We start from the raw sequence: 18,530 nt of genomic DNA on the forward strand, positions 1-18,530 counted from the left end.
GTTATAACTAGAGTTCTGTTAGTCATAACTTGCCAGTCATATAGTTACTTATAATAATAGTTATTTCTAGTTCTCACTAGTCGCATAATCGTTTTTTGTAACCAGAGGTAGTTATGGTTAGTTAGTTGTGTGGCTGATTTGTCCTTTTTGTCTGTCCCTTAATTCCCTCTGCCTTCCTCTTCTTTTCCTTCTTACTTCACCGTCTCCTCGCCACCCCAAGCTCTGCCCCCCGTCCTACCTCCACCTGATCGGAGACCGTTCCCCTCATCGCATCGTCCTTGTTCTTGCAGAAACCTGGACCCGAGGACTGGAAGAAATGGGCAGAGCTCCTCAGATCGGAGCCAGTGCAGCTGGAGAAATACGTGAGTTCCTCCTCAGAAAGGTGTCAAACGAGACGAGGCCCTTCTGTCCTTCTGTCCTTCCAGCCCCTTTGGTAGCTGTGCTCTTGAGAAGCCGCTCCAATAGGATCCCACAGGTTTGCTTGGCTGGGGTTCAGCTGAGGGAGGATGGGTCTCCCCAATTCTGTCTTAAAAAGTGACTGTAATTAAGATAAAAGGCAAGATCACTTTACTGGCCCTATACAATTTCTTTGCATTAGGAATTTGTCTTTTTACATACCCCAGCTTGCTCTCCATGAGACACACAGACAGGGAGAGAAGCTGGGGGTCAGAGCGCAGGGTCAGCCATTTATACGGCGCCCCTGGAGCAGCTGGGGTTAAGGGCCTCGCTCAGGGGCCCCACGGAGTAGGATTCCTCTGCCAGCCGCGGGATTTGAACCGGCAACCTTCCAGCCACAGGCTTCACGGCACCTCTGTGTAAAAGGTGATCACACCCACTGAAGCCTTAGCACCGTAGGTGATCGAGCAGGGAGCTGCAAGGGAACGGGTAGGAGGTAAAGATTTGTCCCGTGCTGAGAGGAAAAGAAATGAAACACAACATTTCAGCTGTGGAGCCTTCTTCTGGTGTGTTCGAGTGGGTAGCTGCGTCAGATAATGCTGAGGAGTTTTTTTTTTATCTGTAGCACTTTTCTGGACACTCCACTCAGAGCACTTTACACGTAATGGGGACTCCCATTAGTGAGCAGAAGAACAGAATGATGAAGCCAGTTCAGAGATGGGGATTATTAGGAGGCCATGATTATGATGGTAAAGACCAGGGGGAAGTTTGGCCAGGACACTGGGGTTACACCCCTACTCTTTTCGAGAAACACCCTGGGATTTTTAATGACCACAGAGAGCCAGGACCTTCCCAAAAGTTCCATCCCAAGTTATCGTGACAAGCAACTGAAACAAGTGTATGCACAGCAGTCTCTCAGGTGTACAGTTACTCCCAGCTAATTGGGCAGCGGTTAGGTAGTGTGGCAAACTAAGAATCCACATCCAGGGCTGAATCCAGAAGCCTTGAGCTTAATGAGTGGGCCACCAAGCCCCCAGGTAACACTTGGCTTCCTTCCATATCCACTTGACAGATGATATCGACCGAGAGGAAAAGCGCCAACAAGCAGCAGAGCATTTTCAACCTGAAGAGGCTGGTCCAGAGACTGCACATTAAGGAGCCGGCAGAACATGTCATGGCCCTACTGGGACGCAAGTATGACATTATACCCACTATACTTATAGACCCATTACGTGTTGTAGCGCGTACAAAAATATGTATGTGCCAGGGGTTTGTATACAGAGTCCACTGTATATCCGCTGTTAGTGTGACCGGACATAAAGTAAGAGTCTATACAGGTGTGTGTGTGTATCCAGTGTGTCCATTAAGAGTCTATACAGGTGTGTGTGTGTATCCAGTGTGTCCATTAAGAGTCTGTACAGGTGTGTGTGTGTGTGTATACAGTGTGTCCCATAAGAGTCTGTGTGTGTTTGTGTGTGTGTGTGTGTGTGTGTCCAGTAAGAGTCTGCACGTGTGTGAGTGTGTGAGTGTGTGAGTGTGTGAGTGTGTGAGTGTGTGAGTGTGTGAGTGTGTGAGTGTGTGAGTGTGTGAGTGTGTGAGTGTGTGAGTGTGTGAGTGTGTGAGTGTGTGAGTGTGTGAGTGTGTGTGTGTATACAGTGTGTCCAGTAAGAGTCTGTACAGGTTTGTGTGTATACAGTGTGTCCAGTAAGAGTCTGTACTCCAGTTGTGTATATACACATCTCTGGTCTCCTACTGGAGTAACACCAGAGCCTTCCTTGCTGTAGGTACCCCAGCAGTCTCCAGGCATTCTCTCGCAGTGGGCTGTCGGGGTCCTGGGATTCTCAGCGTTCCGGGAAGAGGATGAAGCTGTCGCAGCCGGAGACATGGGAACGACAGCTGAGCCTGCTGGGAAACAAGGCGCGGACGTGGGAACAGCTCATAGGTTGTGCCCTTTCTCTCTCTCTCACTCTTGTCCGACCTTTGACCCTGAGCTACTCCGGCCCCATTCTCCATTGCCTAGCCAGGCCCGCTCTTTACACTGATGGTTTGCTGATTAGATTGTTAGACATTTTCTGCTTGGGTGGGTTCCGGTGGGTTCCGGTTACCTGAACAGTTGAGGAAAACGATGTTAAAGGACGTTTTGATCTGTTGTATTTGAAGTGTGTGTTAGATAGTGAAACAATAATGACATATAGCCCTTCGATAACACGTGCCATCACTCACTGTTCAAGAGCCTCCTGTCTGACACAAGGTTCCTCTTCTGTTCATACCCTGGGCGTGTCCTTCTGTTGTTGTTTGGGCTTCCGATTGTGGTCCTCGGCAGTAACCGGTTCGAAAGGGGCTCCTCAAATCTGAATAAGAGGAATCAAATTAGTGATTGCTCACACCCAGGGGCTTGTGGGATACTTGCACTTCATTTCATATCCTGTACATTCTTACTGGAGGCTCCAACAGACAGGATCCCAGCAGCAGTCCCGCATATGTGACCGGGCACTCCAGAGTCCTAGAGCGCTAAGAAGCTGCAGATATCGTCCCTCACCACTTTGACCCCGCAATCAAAGCGGTCAGAAGGTCATTGGTGCTGATCTTCCAACCCTCTCCTCAGTCTGTCGTCCACTTGTTTTGCGTAAAGCACAATCCATCTGTGACGATCCTTCACACCCCTTGTTTAATAACTTCCAGTTACTCCCCTCAGAGCGCAGATACCGACTCCCCAACACCTAAACCAACAGGTTCAAGTTCTCAGTCATACCTGTAAGCCATATTGTTACTTAACATTTCACTTTCAATGCAAATATGTTGGCATATTGTTTTTCCTGTCCTTTTTTTTTCTTCTCTCCATCCGTACACCAACATTGCTGCTGTAAAACAACATGTCCTTCCCTGGGGATAATATAGATTCTCTCTCTCAATCCTTTCCTTCCCCTCTCAAGACAACAAGGCCCTGCCCTTCATGGCCATGCTCCGTAACCTGCGCAGTATGATCACAGCGGGAATCAGTGAGCAGCACCACAGCAAGATCCTGCAGAGGCTGACAGACAAGGTGAGACGGCAGAGTTTCTGTCTTCAAGAGTCATACTCAAGGTCTACACACCCTTTCCAATGTCACATATTTTGTGTGTACACACTGGCACTGCCATTTCCAAACAAAACTATGGCTGTGATTCAAGCAAAAGTGCAAACAGGGGGGGGTGTACACTGGCCTCGGTTTTAATTGTAAGTACATTTTGCAGTGTTTGAGTGTTTGTCTCTCACTTGGAGGTGGTGTTGCTGTCAGAAATGGACAGGCAGCGATTGCTGTACAGACTGATGTGTGCAGCTCTTGAGTAACTCAATGAGATGTACACTGACAGGCAGCACAGTAGTGCAGTGGTTAGTGTTGTTGCCTTAGCACTGGGTCCCTGTGTTCAATACCCAAAGTGTCATCTGCCCCAAGCTTGGATGTTCTCCCTGTAAATATATGGGTTTCTACTGCCTGCGGGTTTGCCTTTGCCAAGGATTGGCGTCCTGGCCGATGGCGTGCCCTGCCTTCCACCCGTTGCTTGTCGGAATTGGTTCTGGCTCCCTCGCATCCCCGAATGGGATAAGATGGATTGATGGATGTATCCTGATTGCTGTCGGTCACTTTGGAAAGGGTGTGCAAACATTATCCGTCAATGTATCTTAGTGGGCGTTTCCAGATTTGTGTGGCTTCATCAATCAGCCTTGTGTTTTTCCCGTCTCTGCAGGAATCCGTGATCCGCAGCCGACAGTTACCCTTCCGCTTCCTGTCTGCTTACAAAGTCATGCTGATGCTGGGCCAGGCAGGTATGTTGGCCCTTCTGTATCCCACAGGCACGTCGGCCTCTGGTTATCGTTCGTTGTGTCTACGGGGTCGACTTTGTCAATGTCTGTGGGGCGGGGCGGTGGCTCAGGATCTGTGCCTGTGGCTGGAAGGTTGCTGGTTCGAATCCCGTGGCCGGCAGAGTAATCCTACTCCGTGGGGCCCCTGAACAAGGCCCTTAGCCCCAGCTGCTCCAGGGGTGCTGTATAAATGGCTGAGCCTGCGCTCTGACCCCCAGCTTCTCTCTCTGTCTGTGTGTCTCATGGAGAGGAAGCCAGGGTCTGCAAAAAGACAAATTCCTGATGCAAGAAATTGCATAGGGCTAATAAAGTGATCTTATCTTATATTTCTTTTTCAAAACTGTATGAATGAGTACACTCATTCTCTCTTGATTGTGTCCCTACGCTGCCATCTAGTGGTGGCTCGGACACATACGGGACAGCTCCAAAGGCAGCAGTCGTGAGACAGACAAATGTCTGTGAAAAGACAAATTCCTAATGTAAGAAATTGTATGTGGCCAATCAAGTGATCTGATCTTATCTTATCTGGGTATTTCCAACACCTGCTAGTTTCTCTCTGTTCAAGACTAAAAAATGTTCTGGCCATGTTCTTGCCTGTTCCTAGCAGTCCCAGAATGCATTTTGTGGCTCTTCTCCAGACTGATTACAGAGCTGCAGGATTATTTTTTAATTATTTTTTGGAACATGGGGATCAAAATTATACCTGTATGACAAAAATAAAGAATCACCTGTAAATATATATCCAATACCACGCTATTTCATGACCCCTCTGGACAATTCTGGTTCTCTCAGGTGCCATCTTGTACCTCCAGCAACCTTATTTACTGCATCTCTTGCAAAAAAATGCCCAGCTATTTACATTGGGGAAACAGGAAGGAGATTGGGAGACCGCTTCAGAGAACACGTCAGGGCTGTGAGGATCAAAGATCTCTCCAAGCCCATAGTTTCTCATCTCCCCTCTGACGGCCATGATCACACTGATCTTTCCGTCTGTGTTCTCAAAGAGGGGTCTCTCAACTCCTATTGCAGAAAGACATCACACCTCTCTTCACCTCTCTTGATTTCGCACCACCTGAGTGCCCACTCTGACCCCCTCCTGCTCCCGCCTGCTCCCCACTCCCGGCTCCTGTCCTCCCCTGCCTTATCAGCTGCTGACTTTCCTCTCTCTCACACCCGAAGAAGGCACCACAGCCGAAACGTTGTTTCTTTTCTTCTGTTCCCAGCATGGAGTCGACCTTTACTTGCTCCTTTTGCAGCCTAAGCATGCTGACGCAGTTCCCTGCTGGAAGTACAGAAAAATAGACGTCTGCCCTGGTGGCTCAAGCAAGGAGTTGCGATGTGCTACAGTACATCGCAAAAGTGAATTGTCCATATCTCATTCTGTTTACTTGCTTCTTCTGCAGCAAAGCCGTCCGGTGGCTCTTCTTCCATCTTGAAGTCCATCTTGAATCCGTTGCCTAAGGCCCGTGGGTGTAAGGCGATGGAATGGGACACCACCAGACGGCGGAGACTGAGGGCGACACTCGGGGTGCACTTCGTGTACAGACTGTACAAAAAGAGGAAAGCCCTGCAGCAGAAGGCGAGGTTAGCCGACATGGACACCGGTCCCGGACTGGCTCTCCTGAAAATGGGGCTCCGTCAGATGCATTGAGCTTGCTCGTCTTCCTGATGAGCTCTGAAAGAGAGCTGTGGGGGACCCAGGGCTCTCAGCCCCGTTTTATTTCTTGTCTGAAGGCAGACGCGGCCTTTATCGATCTGCCAAATCCAAACCTTCAACTTCAATTATCCGCACTGCATTGCATTTTGGGAAAGCAGGTCACACAAATTCTGTTAAGAGTCTGTTCAGCCTGCAGAACAGAAAATTCTGTACAGGCACAAATCAATGCAATCTCTGTTTGTTTTCATCTCCTTTTTTTCCCCTCTCTGTGCCTTTCGCTCCAGTCAGAGGAAGTACAGTAACCAACTCCTGGGTAGATACCGAGAGGCCCTGGAAAAGGCTATCCAGATTTCCTGCAAGCACAACATTCCTCCGCTACCCGGGAGAACGCTCATTGTGTTTCGAGCGGAACATACAATGCATCGTCCCTGCAAGGGATCAGAGGATATCTGCTGCCCTTTCAGCTCGGAGGAGGAGAAACTGACCCCTACGGTAAAGCAGGCTGGCGCAGGCATCATTGATTAGAGCAGATGTTTTCTGCCTCATCCTCTAGAGGGGAGTGTTTTCGGGGGGCCTCCTGTGTGGTTCAGCCAGTCAAAACAGTTGTCTGAGTGGAAGGCAGGGCTCTGTAAGCGCAGGTTCAAGCCTGCGTCGTGTCACTAGTCATGACGATGACCAGGATTCCCCGTGCCCATCATTGTACTACCAAGGGAAGAGGGCGATAGTTTGACCAGGGCTTCTTGTCTCTCTGTGACATCGAGACCCTTACGGCCTCCTATGCGCAGGAGTGAGGTGCTACCAGGGGAGGAATGACGTGATTCTCTTGCACTGGCTCTGAGGCTCCAAACCTTCAGTTCAGGGCTGTGGCTCCTATGACATGTGGCTCTTAAGCGGGCGGGTCGGTCTTCTCCATTCTGCCCTGTGTGTGGTTACACGGTTGTAGACTCTTGATCTGGGGTGTAAAAACACACAAGTGACTCGTCCAAACTGAGTGCAGGACATAGGCAAAGTCCATTCCCGAGTGCTGGGGAGCACCAGGCCAGAGCTCATCCTCATCCTTACTGTATCATTGATTGCACTGACATGTGACTTCGTTCCTGGATGAGAAATGGGTCTGTAGGAGGGGCTATTCCTAGCAATGCTGATTTTTATTTATTATTTATTTTATATAGGGCCTTTAAAGGTGGCTTCTCAAAGTGCTTTACAGGATGACAACAACAATAAATTAGAAGAATACATAAGATAACACACAATTACAATATATAGAGGAGACCGTGGATGGTGGTACTATGAAAAGCAGAGGGGTTAAGAATGGAACCAGTTAAGTAAAGGCTTTTCTAAAGAAGAGGGTTTTGAGTCTGGATTTGAAGGAGTTTAGAGAAGGTGACTCCCCGATATCCTTGGGCAGAGAGTTCCAGAGCTTGGGGGCATAACAGGAGAAGGCCCTGTCACCCCCAGAGTGTAGACTGGCTTGGTGTACAGACAGGAGACCAGAATTAGAAGAGTGAAGGTTGGGAGGTGGGGAGTAGGACGACAGTAGCCCAGACAGGTACTGAGGTGCCAAGCCATGCAGAGCCTTATAGGTGAGCATGAGGATTTTAAAGTCTACACGGAATTTGACCGGAAGCCAGTGCAAGGACTCCAGGATAGGAGTAATGTGATCATTTGCAGTTGACCTGGTCAAGATTCTGGCTGCTGAATTTTGGACAGAGTGCAGTTTGTTCAAAGTAGATTTAGATACCCCAGCGAGTAGAGCATTATAGTAGTCAGTTTGAGAGAACACAAATGTGTTGATCAGCTTTTCAGCCACAGTTAGTGATAGCATAGGGCGTAGTCTAGCGATATTTCTGAGGTGAAAAAAATGTTTTGACAGTATGCTGCACATGTGGGTCGAATGTTAAGCCAGAATCGAATATAACCCCAAGGTTTTTCAATTCTGATTGTAGCTCAAGTACAGAACCATCTACAGATAGGGTTACAGGACTGGCTTTACGAAGTTGATGGGGGGTGCCAGTAAGCATGATTTCAGTCTTGTTGCAGTTAAGATGAAGGAAGTTTTGAGTCATCCAAATTTTTGTCAGAGATGCAATTAGATAGAATAGAGACAGCCACATCAGTGTCAGGTTTGGTATGGATGTATATTTGAGTATCGTCAGCGTAGAAATGAAAGCTGAGGCCATGTGATCTTAAAAGCTGACCAAGTGGAAACATGTAAATGCTGGAGAGCAAGGGGCCCAGTATTGAGCCCTGAGGAACACCAGACCTAACAAGACCAATTTTAGACCTGTACCCTTTAAGAGAGACAAGGTGACAGCGATCAGTGAGGTAAGATTTAAACCATTTGAGAGCAGTGTCAGATACTCCAACCACAGTCTAAAGATGAGAAAGTAAGATGTCATGGTCAACAGTATAGCGTATACTGTTGTATAGCATTCTGTGTATAAAGGAGCACACTACTATCAATGCATGTGACTAGATAAAGCAAGATCGTGAATAATTCCCGACTGCCAGGGCTGATGCAATAGTTTATTTTGTATTAAAACGGCAATCTACTCATTGCCTGCAACATGTTGCCTATTAAAGCAGAGAAGAAGGAGTTCCCCTTCAACTTTCTGCAAAAATACTTTTGATCTCACAGTTTTTGCCCAATATTGTACCTCACATGGTGGCAGATAAAAATAAGACAAGAACATCATAAAACAATAAAGACTAAACTCCTCTTTCCCATAAATGTATCCTCCTCTGTCAGGTAGTACTCAAAGATGAACCATATTGTATATGCCACACATTTCTCCATTAGCCTCGCACTGTGCAACAGGTAGTTACTGTACATGCAGCCTGAATGCAGGAGGACAAACTTAAATGGACTTCTGCCCACCTGTTCAGTTTTGAAAATCACAGTGGTCTCGTGAACTGGAAAAACAGGTGGCTCGGTGTGACATTCTGGAATTGTCAGGTGAATTTGCTTTGCGAGTTCCTGGGGGTCAACAGGTCCTCGGATCTTGAAGTCGGTGTGGCTTTGATTCTTTTGATTCCTTCTGCTCTCTACAGGTCAAGGAGGTAGCAGCTTTGCTGGGGCTGATGATCGCCAGTTCCTGTGAGCACGCTCAGATGGTCCTCCTGTCGTACGGAAAGTGCAAGGCAGTGGAGCTGCAGGCTGACTCGTTATTGGACAACATCAAGAATGTGATGCAGCAAATAGAGGTGAGGGAGCCTCCTGATTGGTTAATGTCAGAAACGGTAAAATACATTGGCCTTGATGAGATTATGATAAACCACATATCCAGTAAGATGATTTGCTGCAGGACAAATATTTTCCAAAACTCCATTTAATGTTAAAGTCCATAATATCCGTATTTCTTTTCCTTAATAGGTGTGGCATCTACATGAAAAGGCATACGCCGATCACAAAGTTTGTAATAGAATATTATAAATACTATAATAATGCTAATATTAAAGACTGTTGTAAACACACTTACACACACAGAGTAGTGCACCCAAATTGTGATGCACACATGAGGGTCATTAGATTTCTTATAGGAGGCAAACAGTTCTCAACACAAAGACATTGACTTCACTTTTTTTGCTACAGCAGTTGTAATATTCAGATAATATTGAAGGCAATTCCTGAAATCAGAAGAAAAACAGACCTTGAATGACCTGAATCAGTCTGTAGCTTCTCTTGGTTCTGAGAAATGATTACATGAAGACTTTTCCTGATAGCTCTTTTTTTGTAAAGCAGGCATAGTTTTCAAAAAGATCATTTGCATGCCCAAGTAGCAGATTGTTTTCGTCTGCTACTTTAATATCTGCAGATTAAGTTATAGTATAACTTCTATTGTGCTGGAAATAGATGTATGCAGTTTTATCTTGTAGTGGCTTATTGCTCTTAATGGAGATTTATGACTATAAAAATGTGGACTTGGGATTTTTTTTCCCTTTGTTTTATATTCCCCATTTTTGTCTTGTCAACAGAAATGTGTTGAAGAGTCCAATAATGAGCCATCCTTCTATGAATATTTCACTGGCTACATAGACCAAAAAGTTAAGGTAAGCTAATTGTCACATCGGAGCCCTCTGTGTTTCACCCTGCCTCTCGCCTGTCTCCATCGTTCCCAATCAGAGGTGTTTCTCAAGGCGTCCACATTCGTTGCAAACCAGAAGATCGTTTGACGCCTCTTCGTGTTGGCGCGAAAGCCTTGTGATAACTCTACCCAGTCTCTGTGGTTAAAAAAAATGGCATTGCTGTCTCCCTAGCTACAGCAAAAACACAGCATTTCTTATGAGTGCATTAGTGTAAATAATGAAGTCATGGTCTATCCATTGCGCTCATTCCTAGATGTTAAAAGACCAATAATAAGTTTATTACACTCTTTATTTTGTTTTCCTTTAAGAAGAAAGACTTTAGAATTTAACCTGTCCACATCTGTTGTAAGACAGACTGTTGAAAATGAGTCTTAAAAATCGTTTAAAAGCACTAAGCAAACTTTTTTTCATGTCTCCTCAATACGTGTAGCTGCACATTTAAAGAATGTTTTTTCCTGGAACGCAGATATTTAATATAAAGATCCTGTGGAACGTTACAGTGCTTGTAACTTGTCAGCCCTGTAGGTTGTGGATTTTACTATTACAAATCACTCCGGAGATCTTTTGATTTGCAGTTTGACACAGTCATATTTCTGGAGGCGCCGACATTTGAGAGAGAGGTAATCCATGCCCTCCATCTGTACAAGAAAGAGGTGAATTCTGAAGCTCTGGTTGTTAAAGTCTTCCTTAGCAAGAGGTAAGAACAGGTGCAAAAGTTTCTTTTTTTTTTTAAACCAAGCGTGGCCTTCACACGCCGCAGCAAAGACTTTCCCATCCCGGATGCATCATTTCCGCAATAAGAAAAATGCGAGTCCTTATTCGATTTTCATGAAAAAAAAAACGAGCTGGTGAATTTTAGTGTGCTATAAAAATCCTACGATTTCCATCCATACATTTTCTAACCAGTTTATCCAATTCACGTTCATGGGGGAGCCAGACCCTATCCCGACAAGGAAAGGTCACAAGGCAGGGTACATCCCGGGTGGGACACCAGTCCTTGGCAGGGCAAACGCACAGACACACTCCTGCCAGGACCCGTTTCCTAGATGACCACCATGCAAACTCCGCACAGACAGCACCCCAGACCTGGAATTGAACCCAGGGCCCTTGCGCTGTGAATCAGCTATGCGGACCGCTGTGCCACCCATTACCACGATTTGTGATGCTATAATAGTTTTCAGAGTCAACATCACAATTACCCATGGTCATAAATTTCATTGATTGACTTTAGATGTGTTACGTGATTTACAGTCACTCTCGGCATTATTTGCTTTAAATAAATGTTGACAGTCATCAGTGTATCATTGCTACATGAGAATGGCCAGGAACACTGGGACTATAATGAACAGGATACACTATGCAAATATTGTAAAACGATCCGTCCCAGCCCCAAGATAAACTGGCGGTGAGTTCAAGGTAGTGTCAGTGGGACCTGGTGTCCTCTTTTCTCCTAGGCATGGTCTCTGCACATTTGCCCTTCTCAGTAATCAGAGTCCCAGGATTCCCTGATCACCTACTGCTCAAGCCCTGGTAATGTCGATGCTTAGATCCCCTTGAAACTAAGCCCCAGGGCATGTGCAATTTGGGCTCGGCATTAGCACGGTGTGGGTATGTTCCAGCAGCCAGCCAAAAAAACAGTCCTTTGTTACGCTGGTATGATGTAGGGCACCAAGAGACAAACACAGACCCACTCACCACCAGGGCAAATTCCCATCCGCCACTTGACCTACCCACATGTCTTTGGACTGTGGGAGGAAACCGGAGCGCCCAGAAGAAACCCACATGAACACATGGAAGACATGCAAATTCCACATAGGAGGCCGCTCCGGTTCAGAACAGAGCTCTGCTGATCATCTCAGCGCTGCGCCACTGAGCCGCCCACATTATTAATGCTAATAAAATGTTGTGCTCTGCAGAACTATATAAATGCCCTCTATGGTTTATTATGGTTAAAGGTCAATGGTTTGCCTCAAAGTAGAGTGAAATCTTGAAAAATGGAATTAGAGCAACACAGCTAATCTTCTGATGTGCGCACAGGGGCTGCCTGTTGGGATGAGCTGTATAAATGAGGGGGGGTGTCTCCCTGCTAAAAGTGAGAAACATTCGTGGAGTGGTGCGGCTGTGAACATCTCTCCAGATTTTTTTTTTGCACACTCGCCCTTCTCAGTAATCAGAGTCCCAGGATTCCCTGATCCACATGGGAGGCCGCTCCGGTTCAGAACAGCTCTCTGCTGATCATCTCACCGAGCCACCTGTATTAATAATGCTTATAAAATTTTGTGCTCTGCAGAACTATATAAATGCCTTCTTTGGTTTATTATGGTTAAAGGTCAATGGTTTGCCTCAAAGTACAGTGAAATCTTGAATAATGGAATTAGAGCAACACAGCGAAGCAAAGCGTGTACTGAGCTGCAGTGCAAATTTACTGTGTTGTACGGAGGGCAGTGAGCAGAGCCTGCAAACTGGTTCTAATCTTCACTGGCAGCCAGTGCAGTGACGTGCACACAGGGGTTGCCTGTTGGGATGAGCTGTATAAATGAGGAGGGGGTGTCTCCCTGCTAAAAGTGAGAAACATTCGTGGAGTGGTGCGGCTGTGAACATCTCCCCAGATTTTGCTTTCTCTCTCAGGGAGAAAAAAGAAATAAATCCGAAAACGGAGAAGAATTACCTGCTGCTGTATGGGTTCAGCGAACAGATTCTGAAGTAAGTGAAGCTGCGACGCTACATTATGGTTGGAGTACCTGTTCCAGTCAGTCAGGGAATGCAAAGTCACTCATGCCCTGGACCTTTCTCTCTCTGTGTCGCTCTCCAATGTGACCAAACCGCATTTCTCTTTAACCGTTTGAATACCACAGCAAAGCAGAGGATAGAGGGACATTCCCTTGAGTAACGCTGATATCAGCATTGCTCAAATTAAAAACATGCTGGGCTTATCCATACCTGCCTATCGAAACCTTTCCTTCTTCCTCTTTTGAGCCCTTGACAGTTCCCACCCTTTTCTTACCTACCTTTCTGCTTCTGTCTCGCCCTCTTCGGGTTGCAGAGCCCTGTTGACTTAAGCGCTGTTTTTCAGGAAACTGCCCCACCCTCTGTTGTACTAGCAGGTGTGTGAGCGGCTGGGCTTTGGCCAATCCTACGATTTCCATCCATACATTTTCTAACCAGTTTATCCAATTCACGTTCATGGGGGAGCCAGACCCTATCCCCACAAGGAAAGGTCACAAGGCAGGGTACATCCCGGGTGGGACACCAGTCCTTGGCAGGGCAAACGCACAGACACACTCCTGCCAGGACCCGTTTCCTAGATGACCACCATGCAAACTCCGCACAGACAGCACCCCAGACCTGGAATTGAACCCGGGGCCCCTGAGATGTGAATCAGCTATGCAGACCGCTGTGCCACCCATTACCACGATTTGTGATGCTATAATAGTTTTCAGAGTCAACATCACAATTACCCATGGTCATAAATTTCATTGATTGACTTTAGATGTGTTACGTGATTTACAGTCACTCTCGGCATTATTTGCTTTAAATAAATGTTGACGGTCATCAGTGTATCATTGCTACATGAGAATGGCCAGGAACACTGGGACTATAATGAACAGGATACACTATGCAAATATTGTAAAACGATCCGTCCCAGCCCCAAGATAAACTGGCGGTGAGTTCAAGGTAGTGTCAGTGGGACCAGGTGTCCTCTTTTCTCCTAGGCATGGTCTCTGCACATTTGCCCTTCTCAGTAATCAGAGTCCCAGGATTCCCTGATCACCTACTGCTCAAGCCCTGGTAATGTCGATGCTTAGATCCCCTTGAAACTAAGCCCCAGGGCATGTGCAATTTGGGCTCCGCATTAGCACGGTGTGGGTATGTTCCAGCAGCCAGCCAAAAAAACAGTCCTTTGTTACGCTGGTATGATGTAGGGCACCAAGAGACAAACACAGACCAATTTTCCCATCCGCCACTTGACCTACCCACATGTCTTTGGACTGTGGGAGGAAACCGGAGCGCCCAGAGGAAACCCACATGAACACATGGAAGACATGCAAATTCCACATGGGAGGCCGCTCCGGTTCAGAACAGAGCTCTGCTGATCATCTCAGTGCTGCGCCACCGAGCCGCCCGCATTATTAATGCTAATAAAATGTTGTGCTCTGCAGAACTATATAAATGCCCTCTATGGTTTATTATGGTTAAAGGTCAATGGCTTGCCTCAAAGTAGAGTGAAATCTTGAAAAATGGAATTAGAGCAACACAGCTAATCTTCTGATGTGCCCACAGGGGTTGCCTGTTGGGATGAGCTGTATAAATGAGGGGGGTTGTCTCCCTGCTAAAAGTGAGAAACATTCGTGGAGTGGTGCGGCTGTGAACATCTCCCCAGATTTTGCTTTCTCTCTCAGGCAGAAAAAAGAAATAAAACCGAAAACGGAGAAGAATTGCGTGCTGCTGTATGGGTTCAGCGAACAGATTCTGAAGTAAGTGAAGCTGCGACGCTACATTATGGTTGGAGTACCTGTTCCAGTCAGTCAGGGAATGCAAAGTCACTGATGCCCTGGACCTTTCTCTCTTTGTGTCGCTCTCCAATGTGACCAAACCGCATTTCTCTTTAACCATTTGAATACCACAGCAAAGCAGAGGATAGAGGGACATTCCCTTGAGTAACGCTGATATCAGCATTACTAAAATTAAAAACATGCTGGGCTTATCCATACCTGCCTATCGAAACCTTTCCTTCTTCCTCTTTTGAGCCCTTGACAGTTCCCACCCTTCTTTTCTACGTATCTTTCTGCTTCTGTCTCGCCCTCTTCGGGTTGCAGAGCCCTGTTGACTTAAGCGCTGTTTTTCAGGAATCTGCCCCACCTACTAGCAGGTGTGTGAGCGGCTGGGCTTTGGCCTTTTTTTAAGGACCCAGCAGGAGCTGATTTCATGCTGAAAATGAGAAAAGAAAAAAGCCCAAATGTTTCAGCTGCGGGTTCCTTTTCAAGGGCACATACTCTCACTACCAGAGCTTCACCTCCTTCTCATTACCAGCAAAGGGGTGGAGGTTTCAGATATCTGTTCTTCTCAGGCTATCTATTAATACCATTAATATTTTTAATATGAATAACTCCTTAACGTAACGTGTAAGCTGAGGATGGCTCATCGTTCTGCTGGCCTCCGTGCCCATAGGTGGCCAACACCTTTCTGTGGCTTACAGCTGTGCTTCTTGCGATGGCACGTCCTTCACTTTGTCATGCGTTTCCCATAGAAAAGGTGGGGAAGGTTAGTGAACCTCTGCTCTTAATCAGTGCTTTATGCTGCCTTATATTTCCTTGCCTGTATGTCATTCAGATAGGAGCAGGCACTGTCACTTAACTGGCAAGTGGAACAGAAGTCAGAAAGAAAGCTCCCACGACCCTCTGTGTGCATAAATGCCTTTTACAAGCCAGATTAACCCTTATCACGTCATGAAGCTTTGGTAAGAGGTGTCCGTAAAAATGGTATCCATTTTATTATTTCGAATTTGATGATCGCGTAAACATTTGCCGTCACTGCCTAGACAATGCAATGGGAAAATATTTCTAGATAAGAGGTACCGGGAGCAGTCCTGTGCTTGAATGATCCATGACGGGTGAAAACCATTGAAAAACATTAGTCTTGAAAAGTGAAGACTATGAAGGAACCTGGTTCAAATATTCAAAATCCTTAAAGGCACTGACAAAGCCAACTCAGTGGGTTTCTACAGAATCAGCAGTGAATCGCAAATCAGAGGACGAAGGTAGAAATAGGAGGCGCACCTTGACCCAAAGGGTGGCGGGAGTGTACATTTAGACATCCAGTGATTACCAATTGAAATGGAGCTGCTGGTTCTTCTAAAAAAAAAAAACAGCAAACCCCTCAAAACAAATGAGACGTGAGATGGTCGTCTTAATTTCCTCTGGCTCATTCAGTCTGCTTTTACGTGTTGCAGGTTCATCGCTGAAAGAGGGTCTTCCAGGCTGCTGGATCATGTGGAGCAAATTGACAGGCTATACCGCATCCCTCCAGAAGATGGTGCCAAAGAGCAGATGGCAAGAGTCACCGATATCTGCCCGTTGCTACCCACTCCAGCAGTAAGGTACAGCGCATCGCATGTATTTCTATTATAAATTAAAAGCTTCCTAAAGACCTAGGCAGTCCAAGCCTCTGCCTGCTGTATGCGTCTTCCTATTTTCATACAACCTGAGATAAGTCACTGAATAAAGATGAAAAGCCCAGGTGAACTAACCTGTAGGATTGATCATTACCACATCCTGTGAATTATGAACTTAATGTGAACTTCATTAAAAAAAGTTTGCATAAGTAATCAAAGGATTTCAGCCAGGTCTGTCACATCACCCTCAGAAATGCAGGACAGTTATCGTCGGTGTCTGCAGAAATGGTCAAGAAAGCAAGCACTCGCTCTGATTTGCTTTATGACTCGTTGTTCATCATTATGCCATGTTTTCCTTACGTGGGTGTAAAAATGTCATGCAGTGTACCAGAATGTGTAAACTAAATGCGTTTTGTAACTGCAGGCAGCACGTAATTGGCAAATGAACAAGAGCAGATGAGACAGAAAAGAGTTGTCTCATAATGAACACCTGCTCTGAAGTCTTCGGCACCTTTTGGAGCGGGACAGCTCCTTTAAACAATGTTGTAGCAACACTCAAGTGGCACAATCAGTCTTTCATGGGATTGGATATGTGATGCAGTTTAGCACCACTGGAACATTGGACAGCTCCTGTCTGCTATGGATGTAGACAAAGTGGAACATGGGACAGCTCCACTATGTTATTAAAGCGAAGTCAGTCTCTTAACCTGGTAGAGTACGGCAAAATGTCTGTCTGCCATTTTGGACTTTGTACAGTGTATGGTCAACATACAGTAGTTTTGCCTCTGGCCAGTTTGTCCGTCGTAAATATTGCTCTCAATTCAAATCCAAGCAGCTTTCTTGATACAAGACACAGAGCCATTGACTTCAGACGACCCCATGAAAACAGAACAATCAAGGGAATAAATCGTGATTTACTTCATTATCAAAGGATGAGGGCTCTGTTTGAGGCCACTCCTGCTCCTGTAGGGCCAAAGCAAAAAAACTCTTGCAGGTCTTCATTAAATCATCACTCTGGACAGATGTGGAACAGATGCATTTTGTAATCAGTTTATTAAGTTTCGTGCTTCTGTGAAGTTAGGGATGGCTGGCTGTGATCTTTGAAAGCTGTAGGTTGTTGGTGTGTTCTTTCAGTAGAGCGTTTGAAGGTGGTCCGTACAACTGGCAGGGCTCAGAATGGGCCACAACTACTCTAGTCTGTACCAGGGTATACTGGGAAGGGTGAGGAAGATCTCTCGCACGCACTGCTGCTGTTAATGTGCCTGCTGCTTGAAAGAGTCCTCTTCAGTTTCAAATGAGATATTGACTTACTGGGTTAATTAAAGGTTTACTGTCATGCAAACACATATGAAATGCAAGAAGCTAAGGAAGGTCACTTTGCCTCTTTGTCTTATTTACAAATTCAGGCCCGAGGGACATTGCAGCTTCCCGTTGTAAGATATGCTGTTTTCAGGCAATCTGTAATAGGCCACCCCTCTTTCTTGCATCATTGCTCCCCTAGGTGGCGCAATGTGCGGGTCTTCATATCCTCCACCTTCCGAGACATGCACGGGGAGAGAGACGTCCTGGTGCGCCTGATCTTCCCCGAGCTGCGGCGACGCGCTGCCCTGTACTGCCTCTCTGTGCAGGAGGTGGAACTGCGCTGGGGAGTGACGGAGGAAGAGTCCAGCAGGCAAAGGTGTGTGTGTGTGTGTGTGTGTGAGTGAGTGAGATCGAGAGCTCAGGGGGGGAGAGGATTTGGGATAGGCAACCAAGGATGAGAGAGAATAGGAGAGAACTGAAGGTTAAGGAGAAGTACTGGGATGAAGGAAGCGCTTATAAATTGGGGAGAAGGAGCAGAGATAATGCAATACAGAAACTAGAGAGGGTGGAATAAGGCACAGGTAAGAAAGATATCACAGCTAGCCCTTCTTTGCTCTTTTTGGTCCTTTTTCCTTCTCCCTCTTATTTTTTTACTCTGCTTCTTCCTGGTCTGTCAGGATGGTGGAGATGTGTCTGTCGGAGGTGTGCCGCAGCCAGCTGTTCGTGGGGATTTTGGGAGAGAGGTATGGACTGGTTCCCACAGAGATCTCCATTTCAGACCAGCCTCAGTTTGACTGGGTAAGACCTCCCTCCAGATGGAACACTTCCCACCTTGTTCCTAAGCGCTAAAATTGACAAGGTCTGAAGATCATACTTTTATATTTTCGCCACTGGTCATTCTGTCTCTGGGCGTTACTGATTAGCCAGTGTCTCGGCGTGTGTATGTCTGTGCTCTTCTCAGCTCAAGACTGTCCCCCCCGGCTTGTCAGTGACGGAACTTGAGATCCGTCAGTTTGAGTCCCTGCACCCAGACTCTGCCAAGGACCGCACGTTCTTCTACCTGCGAACACCAGAACTGATCAGGTAGGGAGCAAGGAACTGGTGGGGCGCGGGGCAGGGAACTGGTCGGGCACA

At 46.5% G+C, this 18,530-nt stretch overlaps 2 protein-coding genes across 6 annotated transcripts in view; one reads left to right on the plus strand and one right to left on the minus strand.

Annotated features, from left to right (window-relative positions):
• LOC148660099 (protein mono-ADP-ribosyltransferase PARP14-like) overlaps positions 1 to 18,530 on the minus strand; it is a 197,362-nt gene that overhangs the window by 145,305 nt on the left and 33,527 nt on the right. The window lies entirely within an intron of this gene.
• LOC148660107 (telomerase protein component 1-like) overlaps positions 1 to 18,530 on the plus strand; it is a 56,945-nt gene that overhangs the window by 7,261 nt on the left and 31,154 nt on the right. For 4 of the 5 annotated variants that reach the window (XM_088634129.1, XM_088634132.1, XM_088634131.1 and 1 more), the window contains exons 7-22: positions 291 to 362; positions 1,469 to 1,590; positions 2,181 to 2,338; positions 3,330 to 3,439; positions 4,125 to 4,203; positions 5,643 to 5,823; positions 6,181 to 6,388; positions 8,948 to 9,100; positions 9,872 to 9,946; positions 10,558 to 10,679; positions 12,611 to 12,685; positions 14,383 to 14,457; positions 15,933 to 16,079; positions 17,596 to 17,772; positions 18,074 to 18,194; positions 18,358 to 18,479. In XM_088634129.1, the coding sequence (XP_088490255.1) occupies positions 291 to 362; positions 1,469 to 1,590; positions 2,181 to 2,338; positions 3,330 to 3,439; positions 4,125 to 4,203; positions 5,643 to 5,823; positions 6,181 to 6,388; positions 8,948 to 9,100; positions 9,872 to 9,946; positions 10,558 to 10,679; positions 12,611 to 12,685; positions 14,383 to 14,457; positions 15,933 to 16,079; positions 17,596 to 17,772; positions 18,074 to 18,194; positions 18,358 to 18,479 (1,997 nt within the window). The remainder of the gene's footprint in view (positions 1 to 290; positions 363 to 1,468; positions 1,591 to 2,180; positions 2,339 to 3,329; positions 3,440 to 4,124; positions 4,204 to 5,642; positions 5,824 to 6,180; positions 6,389 to 8,947; positions 9,101 to 9,871; positions 9,947 to 10,557; positions 10,680 to 12,610; positions 12,686 to 14,382; positions 14,458 to 15,932; positions 16,080 to 17,595; positions 17,773 to 18,073; positions 18,195 to 18,357; positions 18,480 to 18,530) is intronic. The other variant, XM_088634128.1, reaches the window with a different exon arrangement.

Source organism: Lepisosteus platostomus, chromosome 6 (assembly GCF_059453375.1).
Source record: "Lepisosteus platostomus isolate fLepPlt1 chromosome 6, fLepPlt1.hap1, whole genome shotgun sequence".
Taxonomy (NCBI): domain Eukaryota; kingdom Metazoa; phylum Chordata; class Actinopteri; order Semionotiformes; family Lepisosteidae; genus Lepisosteus; species Lepisosteus platostomus.